Below are 27,451 nucleotides of genomic sequence, written 5' to 3' on the forward strand. Positions count from 1 at the left end.
GATGGGGTTAATTTTTAGCAGGAGTTGATACAGTTGAAAGTTGACTTAACTGTTAATGATCACAAAATAATGAATACATTCTTAGTAGTCATACTTCTAAGCATGTATTCAGAGATGGAATAAGCAACTACCAGCACTTAAGAAATGTTTAAACAAACATGTGAACAGCTGAGCATAGGAAGCTACAGGCCAAGATCTGGGAAATGGGATTAACATTGATGCATACTTTTTAAATATTTTTTTGAAAAGACTGTTTAATTTAGTGTTTTAACAAATAAGTGATACAGGTTGAGTTTTTAGTATTGAAGAAAAATATCAAAATTCTACCATCTTTCTGATGGCAGACTGGTCTACGTGTTTCTATTATTAACCCAATATTCATTAAAACTATTCTGAGAACTGTTACTTTTTTTTCTGTTTGCTTAGTACTTCAGTCTTTTTCAAGGGAAATGTACATAATTTGGGTAGATTTTTATTCATCTTATTGATCATCATACATTTTCTCCAGCAAAAAAAGGTGGTGTTTGTTATTCTGGATTTCTGTAGAATCTCATGTTTATGGTGGACACTACTTGCCTTTCTCCGCTTTTGTTTTTACTTATAATGTCCCTTACTTCAAGTTTTTTTGTAATTTTGATGCTGCAATGGACTTAAAGGCAATTATTATTGTGTTTCCTTCAAAGAGTTGCTATCACTGTTGGCTTTGTGGGAAAAACTGTAACAGCGAGAAGCAGTGGCAACAGCATATAACCTCAGAGAAACACAAGGAGAAAGTTTTTAGCTGTGAAGATGATCAAAACTGTTGGCAATATCGCTTTCCCACAGGACAGTTCAGTGTTTGTGAAATGTAAGAATCTCTAAATCATTTTTAAACAACATTAAAAAAACGTGGTTTTGCTTTAAGAAAGATATTTCCATCATTTAGTTAACGAAAACCATATGTCAGAGCCATTCCTCCAGTTATATTGGCAGCAATAATCTTTTATAAAATAAAACAACAAACAGCATCATAATTTTTAGAAGACCTTGCACTTCGTGATTATTTGTCAGTTACCTAGCTAACGTAGAGCAGTCACAGTTAAGGTTGTTGTAAATAATGAATGCTGTGTGCTTATTATTACCATCTATGTCCATTCCTAGATATTCATTTTACCTAGTGTGAGTATGTGCTTTGAAGTAAAATCTATTATTGTATCTCATTTGGTTAGCTCTCTTATTTAATTCTACTTGCACAACTGTTTTCAGAAATCAAACAGCTGTAAGGAAAGCAGCCATTTCTTTGGTCCTGTTGGTACGGTCACAATTAACAGATTTATATCAACACTAAAGATCCAAATCATTATCAAATCATTCCCAGATCATTCTCGCGGCTACCATAGGGAAGGGGATACAGGAGCCTTGGGTCCCACACCACCAGGTTCATTAATAGATAATGCCTTTCAACCATCAGGCTCCTGAACCAGCATGGATAACTCAACACTGAACTGATCACTGAATACAACCTGTGAACTCATTTTCAAGAACTCTACAACTCATGTTCTCAGTATCATTTATTTATTTGCTAAGTTATTATGCTTTTTTCTGGAATTGCAGTGTTTCCTTTTGCACATCGGTTGCTTGTCAGTCTGTGTGTTTAGTTTTTCATTGATTCTGTTGTATTTCTTTGTTCTACTGTGAATGCCTGCAGGAAAATGAATCTCAGGAGTAGTGTAAGGTGACATATATGTACTTGAATCTTTGAAGCCATGATTTTAAGAATTATGAAAGTGTATTGAAATTGTGGCTTTAAAATATGAGAGTGCCAAATATAATATTGGTTCTTGAATTAGTATTCAATGAAATTCTCACTCCTTGTTTCCTGGCTGCCTAGTAGATTTGTGTCATAAGAACATAAGAAATAGGAGCAGGAGTAGGCCATCCGGCCCATCGAGCCTGCCCCGCCATTCAATAAGATCATGGCTGATTTGTCCGTAAACTCAGCTCTATCTACCTACCTTTTCCCCATAACCCTTAACTCCCTTACTATGTAAAACCTATCTAACTGGATCTTAAATATATTTACTAAGGAAGCCTCAACTGCTTCCCTGGGCAGAGGATTCCACAGATTCACCACTCTCTGGAAAAAACAGTTTCTCCTCATCTCCGTCCTAAATCTTCTCCCCTGAATCTTGAGGCAATGTCTCCTAGTTCTAGTCTCACCTACCAATGGAAACAACTTTCTTACTTCTATCTTATCTATCTCTTTCAAAATTTTGTATGTTTCTATAAGATCCCCTCTCATTCTTCAGAACTCCAGAGAGTATAGTCCCAGGTGACTCAATCTCTCCTCATAGGTTAACCTCTTCATCCCTGAAATCAACTTGGTGAAACTCCTCTGCACTGCCTCCAAAGCCATTATATCCTTCCTCAAGTATGGAGACCAGAACTTAACACGGTACTCCAGGTGTGACCTCACCAGTACCCTGTATGGTTGCAGCATGACCTCCCTGTTCTTGAATTCAATCCCTCTAGCAATGAAGGCCAATATTCTGTTTGCCTTCTTAATAACCTGTTGTACCTGCAAGCCAACTTTTTACGATTCATGAACAAGCACTCCCAAGTCCCTCTGCACAACAGCATGCTGCAATCTTACACCATTTAAATAATAATCTGCTCTTCTATTATTCCTTCCGAAGTGGATGATCTCGCATTTACCAATGTTGCAGATTTACCATCTGCCAGATCTTGGCACACTCACTTAACCTATCTATATCCCTTTACAGACTCTCCACATCCTCTGTACAATTTGCTTTTCCACTCAGTGTCATCAGCAAATTTTGCTACACTACACTGAGTCCCCTCTTCCAAAACATCAATGTAAATGGTAAACAGCTGTGGGCCCAGCACTGACCCCTGCGGCACCCCACTCACCACTGACTGCTAACCGAAGAAACACCCATTTATACCAACTCTCTGCCTTCTATTAGTTATCCAATTCACTAACCATGCCAATACACTTGCTCCAACTCCATACATCTGTATCTTATTTATAAGTCTCTTGTATGGCACCTTATCGAACGCCTTCTGGAAATCCATGTATACGACTTCCACCTGTTCCCCTCTATCCACTGCACTCATTATGTCCTCAAAGAACTCCAGTAAGTTTGTCAAACAGGTCCTGCCCTTTCTGAATCCATGCTGCGTCTGTCTAATGGAACCACTCCTTTCTAAATGTTTTGCTATTTCTTCTTTAATGACAGCTTCAAGCATTTTCCTGACTACTGATGTTAAGCCTATAGTTGCCCACCTTTTACATACATCCATTTTAAAAAAGTGGCGTGATGTTTGCAGTCTTCCAATCCGCCGGGACCTGCCCAGAGTCTAGAGAGTTTTGGTAAATGATTACCAATGCGTCTACTATAACCGCCGCCAACTCCTTCAGCACCCTGGGATGCATCCCATCAGGACCAGGGGACTTATCTACCTGTGATTATTATACTTATCTACCTATGACAGTGATTTTATCGAGGTCCTCACCTCCCATTTTGTCCACATTAGATGTGTCCTCCACCGTGAAGACCAGCACAAAATAGTCGTTCAATGCCTCAGCCATTTCCTTATCACCCAATATCAATTTCCCCTTCTTGTCTTCCAAGGGACCTACATTGACTGTAGCCACCCTCTTCCGCATTATATACTTATAAAAACTTTTGCTATCTGTTTCTATATTTTGTGCTAATTTCCTTTCATACTCTATCTTCCCTTATGTCTTGTTTAGTCATTCGCTGTTGCTTTTTAAAGTTTTCCCAATGCTCTAGTCTCCCACTACTCTTTGTGACTTTGTACACATGAGCTTTTAATTTGATACTATCTTTTATTTCCTTAGTTATCCAAGGCTGGCTCTCCCCACACTTACTGTCCTTACACTGACTGGAATATACTTTTGTTGAGCTCTGTGAAAAATCTCTTTGAAAGTATTCCACTGTTCCTCAACTGTCCTACTAAATAGCCTGTGCTTCCAATCCACATTAGCCAACTCCTCCCTCATCCCGTTATAGTCTCCTTTGTTCAAGCATAATACACTAGTTTTAGATCTAACTATTTCATCCTCCATCTGAATGCAAAATTCAATCATACTATGATTACTCTTTCCAAGAGGATCCCTGACTACAAGATCATTAATCGTACTTGTCTCATTGCACAGAACTAGATCTAAGATAGTATTTTCCCTTGTAGGTTCACTAACATGCTGCTCAAATTAATGCATTCTATGAAGCCCTCCTCAAGAGTCTCAATTCAGTGACACCCAGCCCCTCACTAAGCATCGACAATGTTGGTTTAGTATGTAACGTACAACTTCTACTGCAAAGCAGTATGTTATGGAAGCAAATATCAATTGATACATGTGTGTTTATGTTGATTACAGGCATCAGACTGGTACCTGTGTAGATGGAGAGAACTGCCAACTTGCCCATAGTAAAGCAGAATTGCAAGAATGGATGGATCGAAGAGAAGTTCTAAAACAGAAGCTAGCTAAAGCCAGAAAAGACCATTTGATTGCCCCAGATGATGATGACTTTGGCAAATTTGATTTTTTGATTAAAGAATTAAATTAATATAATAACCATGGAATGTTCATATGTTCAGAAATGTCTTATAAATTGCCATTCTCTTGATTGAAACTGAAACTAAGAGGCATATAAGCAGCAATTCTTTGAATTATGCTCCTGCTTTACTTTCCTACAGTAAAAATTGCTGTGGTCTTGTGAAAGTGGTATATGTTAGAAGCAGGAGTATGACGGTATTCGCTGTACATTGGCACATTTTATAGCCAATGACACAGTGTTTGGTGAAAGTCGCTGCCTTACTTCAAGATGACAAGCAGCTTAACAAGAAAAAAACATGGGATATATTAAAGTGGAACAAATTTTTATGATATTCTTTATAATGTCATAGGAATGCATTTCAAACCTCCTAGAGACATAGGAAAAAAATTAAGATTTGTATGAAAAGGTCTCAGATTTTTGTTGTAAACATTTTGCGTTTACATAATAGTAAGAGCAGAAGAATTGGGATCAATAATGTGGCAAACCATTGTAATAAATGATAATGGTTCAGAGTTTCAAATTTATCATCATTGAATGTGTTAGAACAGTAGGAAGCTGTTTATGATTTTTTCTTCTAAGTAATAGTTTTTAAACAAAATCATTCATCAGTATACAGGATGAATGGATTTACATTTTACCAGTGTCCTCATTTAATGGCAACAGGGAAGCAGGTGTTAAAGAACAGCAAAAAATAATTTGGTTATAAGATAAAGAATATTATGGTTTGGTTATATATATTGCTTGCTATTTAAATGTTGATTTCTTTTAAAATCACATGAATTGCCAATTGGCAAAAAAATTATATGGACCAATAATGTCATTAATAAAGAAGATGAGATGGTTTACATTATACACTGGAGTGAATATTATCTGCAATTATATTCTTCATCTTACTTACAAATAGAAGCGTGTGTTGAAGTTCTTCCATGTTTTCGATTTCTTTATGAAATGGTTTCATGCCTCTTTAATTGGTTCCTCATCAACATCTGACTTGCCGCACAGTGTGCTGTCTTCTCACCGAACCTCATTCCAAGTTCACCTGGGAAGGAAAGTCTGGGCTCAGCTAGAAACACTGTCTGTTCACAGCACAGCATGCTGAGAGTGCCAGACTGCAAAGTTTGCAGTTTGCTGAGTAAAGGTCAAAGAGCAACACATGCTAGACTCTAGAGCGGGGCTTCCCAACTTTTTTTTTTAATGCCATGGTCCAATACCATTAAGCAAAGGGGTCTGTGGACCCCAGGTCTAGAGGCGGAGAGAAAATGCTGATGGGTTTTCACTTTTATCCAAAGATACAACATGTTAATGGCCCTTCAAGCCCAATGAGCCCGTGTCACCTAAGTGACCAGATAATCTACTAACCCAAACTTCTTTGGAACGTGTGAGGAATCTGGAGCTTCTGAAGGAAGCCTACGTAGTCACAGGGAGGATGTACAAACTCCTTACAGACAGTGAAAGGAAATGAACTCAGGACACAGAAACCATAAAAGTGTAATGCCACCCGCTACCATGCCACCACAGCAGTTCCGGCAGTTTCCTAAGAGAAGGAAATGTTGTTTCCGGTCAATAGCCTTTCATCAGAGCTGAGAAATATCAGAAAAGAATCCAGTTAGGAGTTGCAGAGAAAGGGGAAGGGCAGTGGGGAGAGGATGGAGACCAGGAGAATGGGTACAACACAAAAGATTGGAGTGCTGGTTGAAAGAGACTGGATGATAGGGGGTCTCTGGAGTGCCCAACGTGGAAGAGTATAATAACTTGCAAAAATTAATAGCAGATGAACAAAGTTGTGTGTTTGCTGGGAGAACTGGCAGTGCCCCCTGGTGTTACTGAATTATCATGGATGATGTGGTAATTGAATTTTCCAAAATAAATCTGAACCATTAAATGTATTAATGATCATATATTTAAGCAAAGCAGCTATTTACAATAGATCCTGAAGAACAAACAGTGACAAATCAATTTTTACATGCCAAAATGTAGTAGATGCTAGAAATCTAAAATGTAAAAGTTAGAAATACTCAACAGGTCAGTAATCAAATTATCAAATCAAATCAACTTATCATTCAACTGTACATGGATACAGCCCAACAAAACAATATTCCTTTGGAGCCAAGGTGCAAGACATACACTGCACATTCAAAATAGTGAGGAAAACCGAGCGACATGTCCTTCAAATTGATGGCACAGCTACTGGCAATCCAGCCCGTCATTCCATTGTCTCTGAGATAGAAATTACTTGCTAAACACTCTTAATGTTTTTATAGAGATACAGCACAATAACAGGTCCTTCCGGCCCAACGGGCCCGCACCACCCTATTAACCGGTACGTCTGTGGAATGTGGGAGGTAACAGGAGCACTGGTGGAAACTCACACAGTTCTATTTTAATAATTTTCATTTCACTCCTACGGTTAAATAGTACCCTTAGTACCCTGGATTTTGCGGAGGTAACTTCGCGTATTCTGATTCTGGGGAGAAGTAAATACTTGACATGATTCTAGTTCTAACAGCAATGAGATTAAAGAGGTCAACCACATAAAGTCATTATGGTAACGTAAGAGCTTATTTGGCGTGAAGATTCAATGGGTTGAATGGCCTGAGTTATGAGAATTATGAAACATCATATCTTTAACAAATGATGACTTTATGGCTCAATTAATCAGCATGAGTTTTCTTAAGGTTGTTATCTCTGGGGGAGATGGGTACTGCGAACAATTAAATGCTCCCATGGTGTGCGTCTCAAATAGCCTCTGACAACCAAGTGCATATCGTGGCCTTCACGTGTGGCTTAGCTACCAAGTCTGACCAAACTATTTCTGCTGACAGCAGAAGGCAAAAGTGGTTTAATGGTGCCTTAAAGCCAGACGTGCTGGGCAGATGGGGCTTGTCAGCCATAGTTACCAGTTCATCTAGGAGAAGGAAAACTTTGATCTCGAACCTCCACTGCCTTGCAGCTATATCCACTCATGAGGAAGGCTTCCGAAGTAAACCTGAAGGAAGAATCAAGCTAGGGTCCTGAAGACAGTTTCACATTGAGTTCAATGCTGACTGGCAACTCTGGTGCCAAACTGTGTCAGTCTCTGCCGTCGCTTTTGATTCATCAGTTGTGTGGAGAGGAGGAGCCTGCAGAATGGGCAACAGCTTCCTGTCCATATTCTACTGCCCTGGCTTGTGTATCATGTCAGTCGCTAGGACAGAATATCCATGGTCAACCCCAACCAAAGGACGGACTCAGTACTGTGCAAAAGTCTGAAGCACGCAAGATTTTTTACATGTATTCCGATGGTATGGTCTCTACAGAGCCCTGGTCTCATCATCAATGCTGTCTGTGAGTACCTGAGAGACAGAAGCAAGCGAGACAGCCAAGTTCTGCAGAAGAATTGTGCCAAATTATTCAAAATGCTTGGAACAACCTACCAGCCGATTTTCTTATAAAACTGCACAACAGTGTACCTAAGAGAATTGATGCAATTTAAAGGCAAAGGATGGTCACACCAAATACTGATTTGATTTAGATTTTTACTATTTACTGCTCTTTATAGTAAATTTTCTGGTACTTAAAAAGTTTTTGTTTAATTAATTTGAACACATCTTCACTTTACAGATTTTTTTTTACGTGCCTAAGACTTTTGCACCGTACTGTCAATGTAGCAAAGATTGCTGGTAAGTTGGTCCAAATAGACAGGTAAGAGATCTATTGTGTTTGCATCCTATTCATGCTCCTTTTGATAGCAGAAGTCTCAAATGAAATTTCACAGGACATAATTTGTAGAAGTTTTGTTTTGTACAGCTCCAGGAAAGCCCAGAGTAAAGATTCAAAGTTTGGCTTTATTTGTCAAATGTATATCAGAACATAGAAACATACAGCAAAATCTTTTTGCCAATGACCAACCAGTCCAAGGATGTGCTGCGGGCAGCCCACAAATGCGGCACCAACATAGCATACTCACAACTTATTAACCCTAACCTGTACAGCTGGGAATGTGGGAGGAAACCAAAGCACTTAGAGAAAACCCACATGCATATTGTATACATTTCTCTGATATTAAACGTATTCATTGAAACGAAATGGGAGAACATACGAACTCCTCACACACAGCAGTGACAATTGACCCCTGATCATTGATCGATGATGCTGTGAAGCATTGCTCTAAAACTACACTACCGTGCTGCCAATATAAGATACTGGTTTCAATAATCTTTAACACATTGGCAGACAGCTCATTGCTTTGTTAAAACTTTATTATTTGTTAATTTGTTTGTGGTAAAATTACTTTGTGTTGGATGTGAGTTATATGAATGGTGTTACTTACCTTAGTCTGGAGGAACATTTTCTCACTTGGCGAGAAAATGTTTGTCATTCTTGGTGAATGACAATAAACTTGAGCTTGAAGAAGTATCCAAGTGGGAGAGAATGGGGCCCGGTGTTCTCCAAAACCAGGAAGAGTCAACATTCAAAATGGGAGAAACACACAACATGGTCGAATTTGACCTCGTGAGTTGCATACTTGTTAGCAATATAGGAAATAAAATTAATCTCTAAAACTCATCAGACTGATAAGTTCCCTCCATTGAATCCAGGAAAGAATTCAAAGCTAGGTCATTGTGGTATCATTGGTTACAAATGAAATGACACCCAGTTCAACAGCTTTGATTATTCAAGTCCTTAATTTATGTTTTTATGGCAATTAGTCAGAAAGACACCAAGGCACTAATTAGTTAACATAGTTATGCTACTCCTGCTTCTCGATCTCAAGTTTTATCTGACTGCATGAAAGAGAGGGTGAGAAAATAAGATCACAAGCAGTGTGTACTTAACCAATAAACCTCAAACTCTGTGTTAAACCCTCAAATCGAAATGCATTCAGCTCTCTACATTCTAGACCAAAATGGTGCCAGATTCTGCAAGTGGAATTATTAAATACCAAAATCTAATACTTTGTTAATTACAGTTACAGATGCTTCACTCCCACTTCTTGATAATATTTTAGCCATCGACATTGGCTTATTCTGTGTAAATTTGATCAGCTGCGTTTGGACAGAGAGAGAGACTGGGGCTGTACCGGTGGAACTGGCCTCCTTGCATTTTGTTCATACTTCATTCCACAGTGCATTGAGATAGTACAGGGTAAAACGGTAGCAAAATGCAGAATAAAGCCTAACAGCTACAGAGAAAATGCAGTGCAGCACACAATAAGATGCAAGATCATAACAAGAGAGATTGTGAAGTCAAAGGTCCATTTTACCATACTAGGGGACCATTCATTAATCTTATAACAGACTGTGTGTGGGGGGGGGGGGTAAAATCTGTGTTGTCTCGAAGCGCTATATAAATGAAAATAATTTTACCAATTACCTATTTATTTCAAAAATAAGATTTATCTATAATAAAAATATACACTAAAGAATAAACATAGTGCAAAGCTTAGTGTAATTTTGGTTAAGACGTTTTATGTTGTCAGATTATCTTTACGTAGCATCATGGTCACGCAGGGGTTTCACCACCGAGGTGGGTTGGTAAAAGTTGACCAGAGGCTAGCCACCTCGCACAGGGACCCTGAGGCGACCGCCACAGGAGCTCCAGCCTGTTTCAATGACTCCTCCAGCCAGGAGTCCTCCACTATCCCAGGCTGCCTTGTGGACGCGACGTCGATGCGCCTGACTCTGTCAGAGTGGGCGCCGCGGCCCCGGGTTCCGGGGTGGAAGTGGTGGCGAGTACGTGGCGGAACGGGGTTCGCCCGGCGACGAGCCTGCGAGGGCTGGCGACCGAGGCCGCGGGCGCTGAGCGAGTGCGAGGCGGCCTGCGCCCGTCCCCGTCCCCACCCCTCCCCTCCCCTCCCCGCTATAAAGGCAGTGCCGAGGGATGCTGAGGCTACACAGGGAGCTCGGGCGGCAGTGCGGGTGTGTCGGTAACGCGCTGTGTCACATGGCGAAGAGACCTGAGCTCCTGTGCGGAGCCCTGGCCGTCATCTGCACCGTGGTCACCCTGCGCTTCGCCCTGAGGTAAGAGGCCGAGCTGCCGTCTGTGGGGCAGGGCAGGAAGCGTGGCACTGGCACTGACACTGATACTCTCCTGACCTGGGAGCTAATGCACACTTCTAGTCCCGACCCTGGGCACTGGTATATGCCTTGCCCTGGCACTGACACACATCCCTTGCCCTGACCTGGGCATTGACACGCAGCTTGCCCGGGGAAACTGACCCTGTCTGAAATGCTTGTCTGTTATCGGTGGTGAAGGTGACACGGTTGCTTGTGCTGACTGATACACTCACCTGCCCTGCCTCTGACTGTGGAGTTGTATGCTGGGCTTGTACTTTGCATTGCACCTTGCTCATTTATCCTGACACTGGAATTATAATGCAGCGATTGATGCTGTAACGCTCTCATATCCTGGCCTGGCCTTCCCTAGCACGGGTTGGAGTGTATATGTTTGAGTGAGAGGAATTGTCTGCTTGCTTGCCCTGATAAACTGACCCATTCCCCTGCCCAGACACTTGTTGAGTGTTATCCTGGCGTTGTTAATCTGAGCTGAGTGTGGACGTGATCAGTGATCCATTCACATTGTTCGCGTATTCCTGGCAAGCGCTTGCTCTTTACTTTTTCCATTAGAACATCCTTAATTGCTCACTCTGTTCAAGTTGGCATCTGTAGTCCCGTTCATACCGCCCTTGTTTTGTTTTTGCATAATTGTATACTGCTCCTGTGTCATTCTTTCACTTCGCTCTCTTGCACTTCCCGTATGCAGTATTGACCTTACGAAAACAATAATGTATGCATATATTTTATGCAGTTACGTGAATGCAGAAAAGACAATTGCTTGTAAGTAATTTGAAGTTTTAACGTTGAGTGTACTCTTGTCACTTTCCTATTTGTGGAGCTTGAAAGAAAGAATTTTAACCCTTGTGAATTGATACACTGTACAAAGTGCTGAATACAGTATCTACTTATTTATTGGAGTGTTTTAGAAACCATAGAACATTACAGCACAGAAACAGGCCCCTTGGCCCTTCTTGGCTGGTGCTGAACCATTTTTCTGCCTAGTCCCACTGACCTGCACTTGGACCATATCCCATAGAAAACCTACAGCACAATACAGGCCCTTCGGCCCACAAAGCTGTGCTGAACATGTCCCTACAATAGAACTACCTAGGCTTACCCATAGCCCTCTATTTTTCTAAGCCCCATTTATCCATCCAGGACTCTTTTAAAAGACCCTAGCATTTCCGCCGCCGGCAGCCCATTCCACACACTCACCACTCTCTGTGTGAAAAACTTACCCCTGACATCCCCTCTGTACCTACTTCTAAGCACCTTAAAACTATGCCCTTTCGTGCTAGCCATTTCAGCCCTGGGAAAAAGCCTCTGACTATCCACAGGATCAATGCCTCTCATTATCTTGTACACCTCTATCAGGTCACCTTTCACCTTCCGTCGCTCAAAATAATTTATTTGAGAAACCCTTTTGAATTCTAATTTTTTTCTCAATATTTTTAAATGTTGTGGTAGTTGAAGGGAAATTTTAAAAAAAAGCAAGAACTTTGAAATGTTTGGAAGCTACTAGGCATACCTTGAGCAATGATTTTGAAGTAATGTGTGGTATCTTGATGTGATTGGAAGTACATCTTATTGCTGGCATGGATTTTGTTTTGAATATTTTGACTTGGCTTCAGAATTGGGATGGCACACTCATTCTTTCCCGTTCTGGACCATGAATTTAGAGATGTCATTCATGTAGTTTTGCTGTAGAAAAGCACAATTTTTCCTCATTTGTACCTGATCCTTCAAATAATTTTGAATGTGAACAAATAATGGTAGTAGTTCATAGAGTGGATGATGTGGTGTTGACTGAAAGCTCTAAACAAACTTCCAGGCCTTTTTTGTCATACGTAGTTTTAAAAAAAATTGGAATATATTAATAAACAGTTTTCCTGCTCATTCTATCCATCAAGATTTGAGGTTATAGGTTATTCATATGAAATTTAATTCTTTGTACTTCATTAGTCTAAATTTCACTTTTGTATTAAGGTGGAGCTATCATTAACGCAAAAAACTGACAGCAACCTTTACCCCTGTATGTATGGTGTAAGCCTAAGATTTCTGTTGATGATTTCCAGCTCTTTCTCACTAGGCCGTGTTTTCAGCCACCCTCAATGTGTTCTGACCAACTAGCTTTCTGTTGTGTGAGGTGTGTGTTTTAGATGGTGTTTTAAACCATAATTACTGCTTATTAAGTCTTCAGGCCTTCAAAGTAAACTGTGTGATTGCTTGTTTCGGTCTATCCAAGTATTCCTGTACAGCCTCAATGTTGAGATCAGGGCTCTCTGGAGGCCAGACCATCTGTTGCAGAACTCTGTTTTCTTTTTGATGAAAATAGTGCTTATAACCTTGGCTGTGTATTTGTGGTCATTGCCCTGCTGCAGAATGAAGTTGGGACTGATCAGACGCCTTCCTGATGGTATTGTGTGATGGATGAGAATCTGCTTGTACTCACCACTGAGGATTCCATTACTTCTGATCAGATCACTAACTGTATTTGCAGAAATGCAGGTCCGAACCTGCAGGGAACCTCTGCCATGTTTCACTGTTGGCTGTAGACACTATCCATGTCGTTCTGTCCAGCTCTACAGCCAAACTGCCCCCTGTTTGATCTAAAAATTTCAAATTTTGACTCATCACTCCAGAACACTTGTTGCCATTGTTCAGTATCCCAGTCCTTGTTAAGGCCTGAAGACTTAAAAAAGCGGTAATTATGGCTTAGTACACCATCTAAAGTGCACACCTCACACAACAGAATGCAGTTTGTGTTTTTGTGCATATGAGAGTCTCTTTCCATTTCAGAAGAATACTTTTTGGCAGCAACTCTTCCATGAACATCACTCCTGGTGAGATTTCTCAGGATTGTAGAGAGGTGTATTTGTATTCCAATGGTTTGTTTAAGATTAGAGCTGATAACAGTGCTGGACAACTTCTGATTTAGAAGGGACATTACTTTGATGTATCTCTCATCTGCTGCACTCTGTTTCCATGGCCATCCACTATATTTCCGGTCCTTGACTTTACTTGTTTCTTGAGCTTTTTCAGAAGACCTGGGACAACACAACTTGAAGCTCCCATGTACTGCGAAATTTCTGCTTGGGCGAGACCTTGCTGATGCAGGATGCCCATTTTGAGTGTTGTTGCTGTGCTTACTCTTAGCATGACATAAGAATTGATGATCTGAAGGTTAAACTGTTACATCTGCCACACCCTTATCTTTTAGTTTGGTTGTCCTTCACCCAGTTTGATTCTTTCTACACCCATTTTGGTTTCAGTTAATCAGTTTAGTTCATTCAACTCTACGTCATTGATCATTAACATCCTACTTGTTATCTTTGTTTAATCATACACTAGCCTGTGTGATAGGTTGTGCATCGTCTCTGACTGACTTCAGATTTGTGCAGTTTTGTCTGGTCGTACATGGCTGCTGAATCCAAGCTGAGTGACGTAGACGTCCACAATAAGGACATGAAAACTGTGCTGGTTCTGGAAGTGGAGCCTCTGTTGTACCTTGTTGGGCAACGATTAGGACTGCTGGGAGTCTCTTCTCCAGGTTGTTGTGAGTAGTTCTAACCAAGGCTCACCAGCTTGCCCAATCTGTTCCAGCCAGTTCGGTACAAACCCAGTGTGTGCAGTGTTAGCTTTCACACAGTCTTTGAACCTTGTACAGGGCCTGCCTTGATTCTTCCTGCACAGCAAAAGCTTGCCATTTAGTAGCTGCTTGGGAATTCAGGAATCCTTCATGATTATGAAATGCCCTGTCCATTGAAGCTGTGCATTTACAATCATGGCTTCAACGCTGGTGGTTCCTACCCTGACTAGGACCTCTGGATTTATGACTCTGTCCTGCCAGCAGATGCCAAGAATTGACCTCAGACTACACATATAGGCTGGTCTATATACCTACAAAATAATCAAGTTTTTATTCGATAAGTGGCCTAAATGTGACTTTTTTTTAACGAAATACAAAAATTTCTCTAACATTTAGTCTTTTGGAAATTGAATGATTGGAAATCTAAAATTTGCTCTTTTCTACTGACACTAATACAAAAGAGAAAATAAACATCTAAAACAAAATTTTTTTTAAAAAAATCTGTAGGATGCCTAAGACTTTTGCACAGTACAGTATTTATAACGTTGATTTATAGAATTTGCAGAATTTTGTTCTGCTTCAGAACAGGACTTGTGTAAAAGATCAGTGAGGTTTTTTTTGTCATCAGTTTCGTTCCCTCCTTTCCACTGAAAGTGGATTCCCTTGCTCTAATTTCAATGTTGTGCTTCTCGTGTTGTATGGCAGCAGGCTGTTCTCCACAAAGGGACCTTGCATTCCCAGTTAATTTGTATGCTTGCTTAATGTGCATTAGCACTTGTGAAACAATTTCATAATTTAAGTCTCATATTTCCGGTAGTATGAATTAATCCTTTGATTGCACTAGTGTTGTCTAGGCACACTAAATTTATTTTTCTCTTCCCTTTCTTGATTCAACATTTAGCAATTACACTTCCTTATAAGTGTGTTCTCTATTTTAGTGCACCATAGGCATTGCTACCCAATATCTGGCTATTACAGCATAATTGTTATAGGATATTGTTTCAGTGACAGTTATACGGAGACATGAGTCAAGGTTCTCAGCACAACAGCATGTGCATGTGAATTTGGTTATCCTCCCACATTCCAAAAATGTACAGATAGCATTAGTGAGATGTACGGTTGGTGTGAAATTGTGGAGACACTTGCAGGCTGCTTAGCACAATCCTCACTGACTTGATACAAACACAACAGATGTATTTCACTATGTTTTGATGTACATGTGACAAAGTTAATCTCTCTTTCTACAAATGTCATGAAGCTGGTGGTTTGACGTTGATTTTGATAAAGTTTCAATGGTTCAATTCAATATCAGAGAATGTATATAACTTGAAACCTTTACTTTTCGCAGGCATCCACAAAATGGGGGTGGCGGGAACAATGAATGATTGAAAATGTGAGAACCCCAAAGATCCACCTCCCACCTGCAAACAGCAACAAAAGCATCAACCCCAACCTTCCTCTTCCTCCCCCCATCCTTTGCTCCAGTGAAAGCATCAACCTCCCACCACCCATATATTTTCTGCTGTTCCTTCCTGACCTGGTATGGGTGCAGAGTTGCACTATCCAATGTAGTTGGCACTTAACTTCCACTTGTAAGACCATGTAAAATAGTGGAAAAAGAATAAAATTAGATGCAGTCAATCGGGATCACATTTGAGTTACTATTGTGAACATACTTTTAAGTTTGATACTCATGTTTCTGTCCATGATGTGAATATTAGAAACTGCTCTAAGAGAGATGGCTTGACTTTCACACTGTGGTCTACCTTCATTGTATAACATGGCATTACCACTGTTGAAGGAGATTTATTTTGAACTGAACTAGAAACTCAAAGCTGGATATCCAAGATTTGCAGCAAGGGATCAGCAGAACTGTACTCCACTCCATGGCCCAGCATCTTCCTTTCTATTATTGCATTAGGTGACTAAAAGAGGTAGATGAACTCCCTTCGCTGAGATCTGTTGAATGTGACAGGAGTGGCACTAGACATGTCTGTTTGAGGTTGTATATTAGTAAAGCTACAACACAGGACTCGGTTGTATATGGTGACAACTTCTAAGCAATAAAAGTGGCTAATTCCACAAGACATAAATTCAAGCTCTGCAGTTCTAATGCATACAATGGCTAAGTGCATTAAATCACTCCAAAAAAAAGCAATATCAGAAGTGGCAAAAGGGCCAGAAATATTTTTTTGCACCCCCTCTGAGTCAATTTGATTTATTCTCTTTAAAGTCAAGAATTCATTAATGGCAAGACTATGGAGCTCCAACATCTTGAGATGTACTTCAGGCTTGGCTGCTCGTCCAGCTAAAGTGTTCTTTTATGGCTCCTATGCTAGCATCTCTTCAAAGATTGTCCCAATATGTCACAAGAAGAGAAACAGGCTACCTAATTACTACCCATGCAGCCTACATTTAATCACCTGAACTGTAATAAGAGCAACAGTAACTGCCTTCTTTGCCCAGGCCTGCACCCTGGAGAAGACTTTGCAGGTGCAGATCCATGGTCTTGCGAGACTAATGGATGCCATACATACATAACTGCCTTCTGGTTAATTTTAATAAAGAAATAGATATTGTCCTTGTGAATGAATCAATAGAAAATAAATATTTTTAATGTAGGAGTGAAGTTGTTGGCTTTCAAGATTTGAGATAATTATGCAAGGTAACAATCTATTATAGCTGCAAAACTAATAGTTAAATTCTTTTGTTGATGGCTAGTTGGACTTCTGATAAGTTTGAGAAACTGTTTTCTAGGGATCTCTGTGGAAAGTTGTGTCAAGTGTTGCTTGGGCATGGGATTCTGTTACCTTGCTTTAATGTTGTGGTGAATCCTTCAACAAAAAAGATTGATATCAAATATGTTGTGTAATTACTAATACAAAGCGAGGGCTGAGAATGGAGAAAGAAATTAAAATGAAGAAATTGCAAACATGTTAGTTGATGGATGAATTACATTTATTGGATGTGTATGGTTAGAACATCAGGCAGCCCAAGATACCAACAAGCCCTTCAACCCATAATCTGTGCTGACCGTAATGCCAGTCCAAACTAATCCCATCTGCCTGCAATGGATATCACATCTGTATCCCCTTCATTCCCTTCCTGGCCATGTGCCTATCTAAGTGCCTCATAAACATTGCCATTTTATCTGGTTCCACCTGGCAGGTCTTCCAGGCACTTAGCAAGGCATCTGTCTTTGCCTTTCATAATTTTATAGTCTTCTGCTATAAGGTTATCCTTCAGTTTCTGCTGCTGAGAAATTAATCCAATCTCTTTATAGCTAATATTCTGTAATCTAGGCAGCATCCTGATGAGCCTCTTTTTGTATCCTCTCCAAAGCCTTCACATCCTTCCTGTACAAGTGTGTGCTTTTCTGGTCACGGTACTCCATATGTAGCCTGGCCAAAGTTTTTTACAGAGCTGCAACATAACTCCCCACTTTTATACTCAACACCCTGACCGATGAAAGCAAGTATGCCTTATGTCGTCTTTACTTCTTATCTACTTGTGTTGTCACTTTTAAGGAGCTATTTACCAAGGGCAAATCATGCTTGACTAATCTATTGGGAGTTTTTCGAAGATGTAACCAGGAAGTTAGATGGGGGAGATCCAGTGGATGTAGTGTACCTCGATTTTCAGAAGGCATTTGATAAGGTCCCACATAGGAGATTGGTGGGTAAAATCAGAGCTCATGGCATTGGGGGGAAGATATTGACATGGATAGAAAGCTGGTTGGCAGATAGAAAGCAAAGGGTAGCGGTGAATGGGTGTTTCTCGGAATGGCAGGTGGTGACTAGTGGGGTGCCACAGGGCTCGGTATTGGGACCACAGCTGTTTACAATTTACATCAATGATTTAGATGAAGGCATTGAGAATAACATCAGCAAGTTTGCTGATGATACTAAGCTGGGTGGCAGTGTGACATGTGATGAGGATGTTAGGAGAATTCAGGGTGACTTGGATAGGCTGGGTGAGTGGGCAGATACTTGGCAGATGACATTTAATGTGAATAAGTGTGAGGTTATCCACCTTGGGAGTAAGAAGAGGAAGACAGATTATTATCTGAACGGTATAGAGTTGGGTAAGGGAGAAATACAAAGAGATCTAGGAGTCCTTGTTCATCAGTCACTGAAGGTGAATGAGCAAGTGCAGCAGGCTGTGAAGAAGGCTAATGGAATGTTGGCCTTTATTACAAAGGGAATTGAGTACAAGAGCAAGGAAATCCTTTTGCATTTGTACAGGGCCCTGGTGAGACCACACCTGGAGTATTGTGTACAGTTTTGGTCTCCAGGGTTAAGGAAGGACATCCTGTCTGTAGAGGAAGTGCAGTGTAGATTCACAAGGTTAGAGAGACTGGGCTTGTACATGCTGGAATTAAGGAGATTGAGAGGGGATCTGATTGCAACATATAAGATTATTAAGGGATTGGACAAGATAGAGGCAGGAAATATGTTCCAGATGCTGGGAGAGTCCAGTACCAGAGGGCATGGTTTAAGAATAAGGGGTAGGTCATTTAGGACAGAGTTAAGGAAAAACTACTTCTCCCAGAGAGTTGTGGAATGCACTGCCTCAGAAGGCAGTGGAGGCCAATTCTCTGGATGCTTTCAGGAAGGAGCTAGATAGGTATCTCATGGATAGGGGAATCAAGGGATATGGGGACAAGGCAGGAACCGGATATTGATAGTAGATGATCAGCCATGATCTCAGAATGGCGGTGCAGGCTCGAAGGGCCAAATGGTCTACTTCTGCACCTATTGTCTATTGTCTATGGACTTGTTGCTGTATAATTTCCTCTTGTATTTAACTTCCCAAAATACATCACCGTTTGCTTATCTATATTAAACTCCCATCTAGCATTTCTCTGCCCACATTTCAGTTGGCCTGTGTCTTGCTGAATCCTTTGATAACATCTCTTGCTTTCCACAGATCTGCCAATTTTTGTGTCATCTGCAAACTTACTACTTCACCCACATCATAAAAACAGAGGACTCAGCACTAACTACTAGTCATAACTATCCAACTCATCATGGGCACCAACCTACCCGCAATCAAGGACATGTACAGAGGATTCTGATAATTGGGACGTGTCAGGGCCAGTACACTCTGGCCCAGTTCAGCGAATGCCCCAGTTAGTCAATGTTTCATAGAAATAGTTTAAAAACAGATAAACTGCACATGACTGAGTAACAAATTATGTACTTAAGTAAATTAGAACACTACTTAGCAGCAATACAATGCAAAATTAATTACGGTAGGTATGTATATTAAACAGTTAAATTGATAGTGTAAGAACAGAAATAATAAAAGAAAAAGTGAGGTAGTGTTCATTGGTTCAATATCCATTCAGAAATCGGATATGGCAGAGTGGAAGAAACTGTTCCTGAATTCCTGACTATGATCCTTCAGGCTACTATACCTCCTTTCTGACGGTAACAATGAGAAGAAGGCATGTCCTGGGTGATGGGGATCCTTGAAAATGTCTTGGATACAACGGAGGCGAGTACCCATGATGGAGCTGACTAATTTTACAACTTTCTGTAGCTTCTTTCAATCCTGTGCAGTAGCGCTCCTCCCCCATACCAGACATTGATGCAGCCTTTCAGAATGCGCTCCACAGTGCATCTATAGAAGTTATCAAGTGTTTTAGCTGACAGACCAAATCTCAAACTCCCAGTGAAATATAGCCACTGTCTTGCCTTCTTTATAGCTGCATCAATATATTGGGACCTCTTGTCTGCATCTGATAATTCTGAGCGCAATGGTTGTATCGACAGCAAACTTATTGATGGCATTTGAGCTATACCTAGCCACACAGTCGTTTGTATAAAGAGAGGTGGTAAGAGTGGGCTTCCTTACCTCTGCCCCTCTGACCTTCAACACAGGTGCACCTCAGGGCTGTGTACTAAGCCCCCTCCTTTACTCTCTGTATACCCACAGCTCCAATCTGCTAATTAAATTTGCTGATGGCACTCCACAGATTGGCCTAGTCTCAAATAATAGTGAGGCAGCCAACAGAGAAGTAATCACCATGGTATCAAGAAAGCAACCTCTCCCTCAGTGTCCCAAAAACAAAGGAATTGGTTGTGGTCTACTGGAGGAATGGAGACAGGCTAACCCCTGTTGGCATCAATGGATCTGGGGCTGAGGGGTAAACAGCTTTAAGTTCCTCAATATAAACATCACCGAGGATCTCACGTGGTTTGTACATGCTGGCTGTGTGGTGAAAAAGGCACAACAGCGCCTCTTTCACCTCAAGACACTTGAAGTTTGGTGTGGGCCCCAAATCCTAAAAACATTCTATAAGAGCACAATTGAGAGCATCTTGACTGGCTGCATCACTGCCTGGTATGGGAACTGTACTTCCCTCCATCACAGACTCTGCAGAGAGTGGTGCGGACAGCCCAGCGCATCTGTAGATGTGAACCTGCCTCTATTCAGGGCATTCATAAAGACAGGTGTGCAAAAAGGGCCCGAAGGATCATTGGGGACCTGAGTCACCCCAACCGCAAACTGTTCCAGCTGCTATCATCCGGGAAAAGGTACTGCAGCATAAAAGCCAGGACCAACAGGCTCTGGGACAGCTTCTTCCACCAGGCCAACAGACTGATTAATTCATGCTGATGCAACTGTTTTTGTTATATTGACTAATGTGTTGTACTTATTTATTATAAATTACTATACATTGCACATCTAGATGGAGATGTACCCTAAGATTTTTACTCCTCATGTATATGAAGGATGCAAGTAATAAGGTCAATTCAATTCGGTAGTTCTCACCCATCCCTGAGATGCACCTGTATTGACCGAGGAAATGTTATTACCAATCTGCACAGATTGTGATCTTCTGTTTAGGAAGTTGAGCATCCAATTGCAGAGGGAGGTACAGAGACCAAGGTTTTGTAGTTTTTCGATCAGGACTGTAGGACTGATGGTGCTAAAAGCTGAACTATATTCAGTGAAGCAGCATCCTGACATAGAGTTTGTATTGTCCAGATCATCTAAGGCCACGTGAGGAGCCATTGAGATTGCTTCTATCACCAACCTATTGTGGTGATAGGCAAATTGTAGTGGGTTCTGGTCGTTGTTGAGGTAGGAGTTGATTCTAGCCATAACCAACCAAAGCATTTCGTCACTGTAGATGTGAGTGCTACTGGAAGATGGTCATTAAGGCCCTTCACACTTGGTCATTGGTATAACTGTTGCCCTTTTGAAGCAGGTGGGAACATCTGACCATAGCAGTGTGAGATTGAAAACACCCACTAGTTGGTTGGTACTCATTTTTCAGAGCCTTCACAGGTACCACATTGGGGCCTGATACCTTCTGAGGGTTCACCATCCTGAAAGACAGCCTGATGTTGGCCTTCGAGTGCAACAGGGATCCTCACAGCTGAAGGCATATTCTCCCTTTCAAAGCGGGTATAAAAGGCTTTGAGCTCATCTTGTAATGAAGCATCGCTGACATTCATTGTACAGCTGATCTTGCACAATTGTTACTTAAAAGTTCAGGAGTAAATTTATTATCAGGAAGGAGGTAAGGAGTCGTAGGACCCATGCCATTAGGTTCAGTACAAGAAATAATGAGAGAGAGCGCCATAATAAAAAATAAATTGAAGTACTTGGAAGAGCTTGTATATAGATTGATTGTATGTCCATAAAGCAACACTACACATAGGAGTATCAGTACATAAAGTACCTGAAGCAGAGGGTATATCTTCACTCAATTTCACTCATCCCATCACTGAACTCTTCCCACAACCTATGGACTCACTTTCTTCATCTCATGTTCTTGATATTTATTGCTTATTTATTATTATTTCTGTTTTTTCTTTCTTTGTTTTTGCACATTAGTTATTTGTCCATTCGGTTGGGTGTCGTTTTCCATTGATTCTTTTGTGTTTCTTATACCTGAAAAGTTTTGGTTAACCTCTTCAACATTATTAACTACCCTACCTTCGTATTCCATCTTTTTCTTTATTTTTTGGTTGCCTTCTGATTTTATTTTTAAAAAGCATCCTAAACCTATAACTTCCCACTAATTTTTACTCTTAATTATATGTCCTTTCTTTAGCTTTTATGTTGGCTTTGACTTCTCTTGTCATCCATGGTTGCGTGAAAACTGCCTCTAGAATACTTGGTTGGGATGTATCTATCCTACACCTACTGAATTGCTCCCAGAAACTCCAGCCATTGTGGCTCTGTCATCATCCTACTAGTGTCATGTCTGGATCTTGCTGCTTTCAGATGTGCACTGCTTTTGAGCAGTTGCAGCTAGAATTCAGACAATTGTCATCATCATTTTGTGTTGTTTTGCATGACGTAGTTGATCATGTCTCATGAACATGATTGTTCTTGGCAAATTTTTCCACAGAAGTGGTTTGCCATTGCCTTAATCTGTGCAGTGCCATTACAAAATGGGTGACCCCAGCCATAATCAATATTCTTCAGAGATTGTCTGTTATCCTGGTGTCAGTTGTTGCATAATCAGGACGTGATATGCAACAGCTGCTCATATAACCAACCAACCACCACGTGCACCCATGGCTCCATGTGACCCTGATCTGGGGGAGTGGGGGCAAAGCAGGTGCTGTACCTTACCCAAAGGTGACCTGCAGGCTAGTGGAGCACAGGAATGCCTTACTACTCCTTTGGTAGAGACGTATCTCTACCTGCCACCCACTATAAGGCTGCCGTACAGAATTGCACCGTACGGGCCATTGAGTCTCCTCTGCATTTGATTGTTGTTATTACATAATTGATTATTATGTTTAACGTACCCACTTGTGATGAAAAGGAGGCCGTTGAGGCATTTAAAGAGCTCTTGTTGAGAAATGTGACCAACAACTTAAACCTTTTTCTTTATATAGTTCAGGGCACAACTCTTAACTATTGAAGCAATTTCCCTTGATGCCACACTGTCAAATGCTACCTTGATGTTGTAGTAAGGTCATCCCTTCGACATTCCTGGCTGAATCTAGTTGCGGCAATTCTTGTCTTTGGCACTACTTGGGAGTTTACAGGTCATTGCCAGGTTGACCTTTGGGCATCCCAACTTATGAGCAAGCTCTGATAATTGTAAATTCAGAAGTCTGATGGACGTGTGTTCATTCCTACAACAGCAGAACTAATTTTCTCTCTCCGCTTTTAGAAATTGTTTGCTCCTTTCAGTTTAATGCTTTTGATGTCATTTATTACAATAATATGAAGGTACAGTTACCATTTTGACTGATTTTCTTTTTGAGTAAATTTTATTTTGTGTATCTAAAAAAGGAACCTGTTTGTACAGGGGCAGTCTGTAGTTGATGGCCACCATACACTGAGATGGAGCATACCATGGATTGTGAATGGATTTGACTCTGGGTGTAAGAAGCTCCTTGAGTAGGACTGTTCATTTATTCCTTGATTCATCTATGGGACATCTCTAGTTGGAAGTTTGCAAATTTGACTAGTGTAGTAAAAATTTGTCTTTCTCAACAAACTGGTAGTTCTGCAGTTACCCTTACTGAAATGTTCTCATTCCATTCCAGATGATTTAATTAACTGAATTTAAATTCCACTGTTTTGTCTCTGGATTTTTGTCCTAGGTCTCTGGATTGTGAGTCTGTCAATCTATCCAGAGACCATTCCAACAATCTTCTCTAAAGCAAATTTATTCCTGAGGAAACTGAATTTATCAGGTGTATTTAGTATGAGCCAGCAATGCTGTCTTGAAAGGCTTTTATTTAGTTGAAACCTTCTTTTTATTCAGTGCAGATACTCTAGAATTTGTTCCCATTCATGTTCCATAATTGGACTGCAGTAGTCAAGTCGCCAAAGGAATAATATGGTCCCTATGAGACTTCGGAAGTGTAGAAATCTATACAAAGCAAAAAACTGCACATGTGAGAAATCTGAAACAAAAAGAACTGCAAGAACATTCAGCTAGTCAGACAGCATCTGAGAAGAGAGAAATAGAACCTGCAGAGTGTCTGGTATCTTCAGTTTTTGATTCCGTGATTTCTGCAACAAAAACTGGCCAAATGAAGTAATTTCTTAACTATTATAGCACTTTTAATGTTTAAATAAGTTTGAAATCTTCAGATGTTCTGAGGTACAGTGAAAAAACTTGTTTTGCATAATGTCCATGGAGGTTAATTCATTACAACATCTCTTGCTGATGTTGAGGAAAAGGTTATTGTTAGATACTATGTCGTTGCTATGTCATTAAACTCTGTATCGCCTTCCTGATACATCGTTATTTGCGATATAGTCCACTATGGTATCACCTGGAAACTTGTAAATAGATTTAAAGCAGATCTGCCCATGCAGTTGTGAGTGTATGGGGAGCACGCAGAATTGTGGGGTGCCAGTGTCGAGAATAATTGTGGAGGTGTTGCCTACTCACCCTTGTGGACTGTTGATCAGGAAGTCAACAATCCAGTTGCAAAGGGAGGTTTTGAATCCCCAGTTTAGGAGTTTGGAGATGACTTTCTTTTTTTTATAAACCCTCCTAATTTAAACTAAATGCACCTGTAGCAATCTGATTGGTGCAAACTGGTCTTTACACCATGTTTCTTCTTTATACCAAGCTTGCCTGCTCTCAGTTGTACACTTTTATAAATGTTTGATGCTCAACAAGGATGGCTTAATAGAATAAGTCAGACCATGAATATTGAAGATTTGTTAAATGTATCTATGATGTTTATTCCCGTCAAGGATAGACCTAGGCATATTAAAGCCACCTTTACCCATACCTTGGCCACATTGCTTATATAAAGGATTCTCCCCTTTGGCTCATGGCTTGTTTGAAAACTTCAGCAAAGATGCCCTAGGTTCCTCCTGGCATGCTGGCGTAGAGGTTCTGTTCAGTTTTAGTTCATGTGGCGGTAATGGTATTCTTTGATAAAGGTGTCCGCAATCAAATTTCAGTTTCATCACCAAGACAGTAATTTCTGATATAAATTTTCCACAAACTTCTTTTCAAAGCGGTCCCATAAAGCTAAATCTGATTCTTTCTACTGAAGCTGTCTGAACTGCTGAAATTTTGCTTTTTGCATCAAACTCCCTAATTGTTCCAACTATTGAGATATGCAAATTTTCACACTAATTGCGTTTAGATTTATTTTAAAACTTTTCCGCCCTATGTGATATAAAAATAGAATACCCAGCAGCTCAGACAGCTGTTCTTACAAGGTGTCTTAGACCTGAAACTTTTGCTCTTTCTCTCTTCACAGATGCTGCCTAACCAAATGTTCCCACATTTTCTGTTTTTACTTGAGGTTTCCAACATCTGTTGATTGATTCTTTGGTTGGTTAGCCCTATATGATAACATAATCCTCATGATAGGATATCTTTTGCTTCTTTGGAAAGGCTTAGCTTCTTTCCAGTAATTTGGACACATTTGTGATGTATTTTTGTCTGAACTGGCTCAAAGAAAAAAAGACTATAGGTGTGTGTTATTACTTGGTTAATATGGTGTGCAGCTTGTATTCACTTCACATACTGTGCCAATAGAATATTCATGAAGTCTTTTTCTAAGTTTCATCACTTAAAATTAAACTAGGTATCTTGTTATATTTTAGAGCTGGTTTCCTGATGTTTGTATGCTCAGCTGTGTTGTCTTCAATATTGTCACTTAGATTCTGCAAATCCTATTGTTGCCACTGGATGGCACCATAACACAATTGAAGTTGTCTGTCATTGGGATAAAATTGATTTGTCCCAGCTTGCAAACAATAACAATGACCTGCTGAATTTGCTGAGATTGTGAATATGGAAGCTATTCCATTTCTACCCCCTCCCCTGAGCAGGTTTCCAGGTATTTCCTAGAACAGGTACGAAGAGGGCATGTCCAATGGTGAGATAGTGTATTCTGAGCTTGCAGTTTGTTGTTCCAAGTGCAAGGTGTGCCAAAGATGAGAGGCTTTTCCAGTTTTTGTATCATTTTCTCTAAGGAGACTAATTGAGCTGATAATCCAGTCAGCACACTGTCATTCAGTTAGTAGTCAATCAATCACTTTCCTCCTTCAGTAAATATCTCTGGTTCCAACTTACTCCACCCAGCACAGTTTGAAATACCTGTGATCATAAGTGGAAGCAAAGTATTCAATATTTCTCATAACTTCTGAGTTCTTGGTCACCACCCTATCACAGATATTCCCTTTTATTCAGCCCACTCCTCCACAACCCAAAAGACATCCACTTTGTCGCTCTTTTAGTTCTAATGAAAACTCATTAGAGCTAAAATGTTAACTTCATGCTGCGTATGTCCAATATTTCCTGTTCTTGTATCAATCATTGCTGTTTCTTCAAAGGACACCGAAATCACCTAGACGTGTGTTTATTCATGTTGAGTTTGCCCTGGGTGTAGAAAATGGGTGTTTGAGAATGTCAGCTCACAAAAATTCCGTATGGCAAGATCCTGCAGGCCACTTTCTCTGAGGTCACCTCTGCTGTGTGGTCGATATATTTATCGTGTTCCTGGTCCTTGAAAAATGCAGTGGATGCTGGAAATACACAGTAGGTCTGGCGAGAGAAACAGAAGTCATACTTTGAAGGCCATTTCTCCTTCAGTTTTTAAAATAATTCTCTTGGTCCCTGCTGAAATGGCATTGAAATCAGCAGAAAACAGTGTCTGTTTATCGTAAGTGGGGATATTGTTCCTGGTTATTGATTGGGCTTTTACATTTGGAAAAGAGCTGTATTTTGTGTGTGTTGCTCTAGAAAAGAATTAATCTTTTAGCTGCTTGAACTAGTTAGGTACTGGTCTGTAGGTGAAAGAGTCAAGGTTCCCAAATTCATGTTCCCTTCAGCCATATGATTCTGTTGTTGAAGTACCACAGTGCACTGAGGACTTAATGACCGACCTCAGAATGGTCATACAGCAAAGAAACAGACCGTGTTCATGTCGATCAGTGGGCATCATCAGTATTAATGCCATCTTTCACCACTTGTCTCACAATCGAGGTAATTCACATACTTATCTGAACATCTATTAAATGCTATTATTGACACTGCTTGCACCACACTCTCAGACATTGTATTCCACATACTTGCTGTTCTCTGGGTGAAAAAGATCCCTACTAATTCCCTCTAATATCTTGCCTCTTACTCTAAATCTGTGTCCTCTAGTTTTTTCTACCTCTGATCTGGGGAAAATATCCTGTTGTCTACTCTATCATGCCCATCATAATTTTATTTATTTCAATCGTGGCCATTCTTAATCCGCTCCACTCCAGGAAAAACAGATTTGACCTCACCA

General features: G+C 40.4%; 2 protein-coding genes across 5 annotated transcripts in view; both read left to right on the top strand.

Moving 5' to 3' along the window:
* The window catches only part of zc3h7a (zinc finger CCCH-type containing 7A), a 104,879-nt gene extending 99,441 nt beyond the window's left edge, over positions 1 to 5,438 (top strand). For 2 of the 3 annotated variants that reach the window (XM_073060312.1, XM_073060313.1), the window contains 2 exons: positions 684 to 847; positions 4,406 to 5,438. In XM_073060312.1, coding sequence (XP_072916413.1) covers positions 684 to 847; positions 4,406 to 4,595 — 354 coding nt within the window. In that variant the 3' untranslated portion in view covers positions 4,596 to 5,438. The remainder of the gene's footprint in view (positions 1 to 683; positions 848 to 4,405) is intronic. The other variant, XM_073060314.1, reaches the window with a different exon arrangement.
* Positions 5,439 to 10,211: 4,773 nt separating this feature from the next.
* txndc11 (thioredoxin domain containing 11) overlaps positions 10,212 to 27,451 on the top strand; it is a 76,281-nt gene continuing 59,041 nt past the window's right edge. The window contains exon 1 of one of the 2 annotated variants that reach the window (XM_073060315.1): positions 10,212 to 10,585. In XM_073060315.1, coding sequence (XP_072916416.1) covers positions 10,446 to 10,585 — 140 coding nt within the window. In that variant the 5' untranslated portion in view covers positions 10,212 to 10,445. Of the gene's footprint in view, positions 10,586 to 26,974; positions 27,157 to 27,451 lie in introns of those variants that run through there. The other variant, XM_073060316.1, reaches the window with a different exon arrangement.

The sequence above is a fragment of the Hemitrygon akajei genome, chromosome 11, assembly GCF_048418815.1.
Source record: "Hemitrygon akajei chromosome 11, sHemAka1.3, whole genome shotgun sequence".
NCBI classification, from domain to species: domain Eukaryota; kingdom Metazoa; phylum Chordata; class Chondrichthyes; order Myliobatiformes; family Dasyatidae; genus Hemitrygon; species Hemitrygon akajei.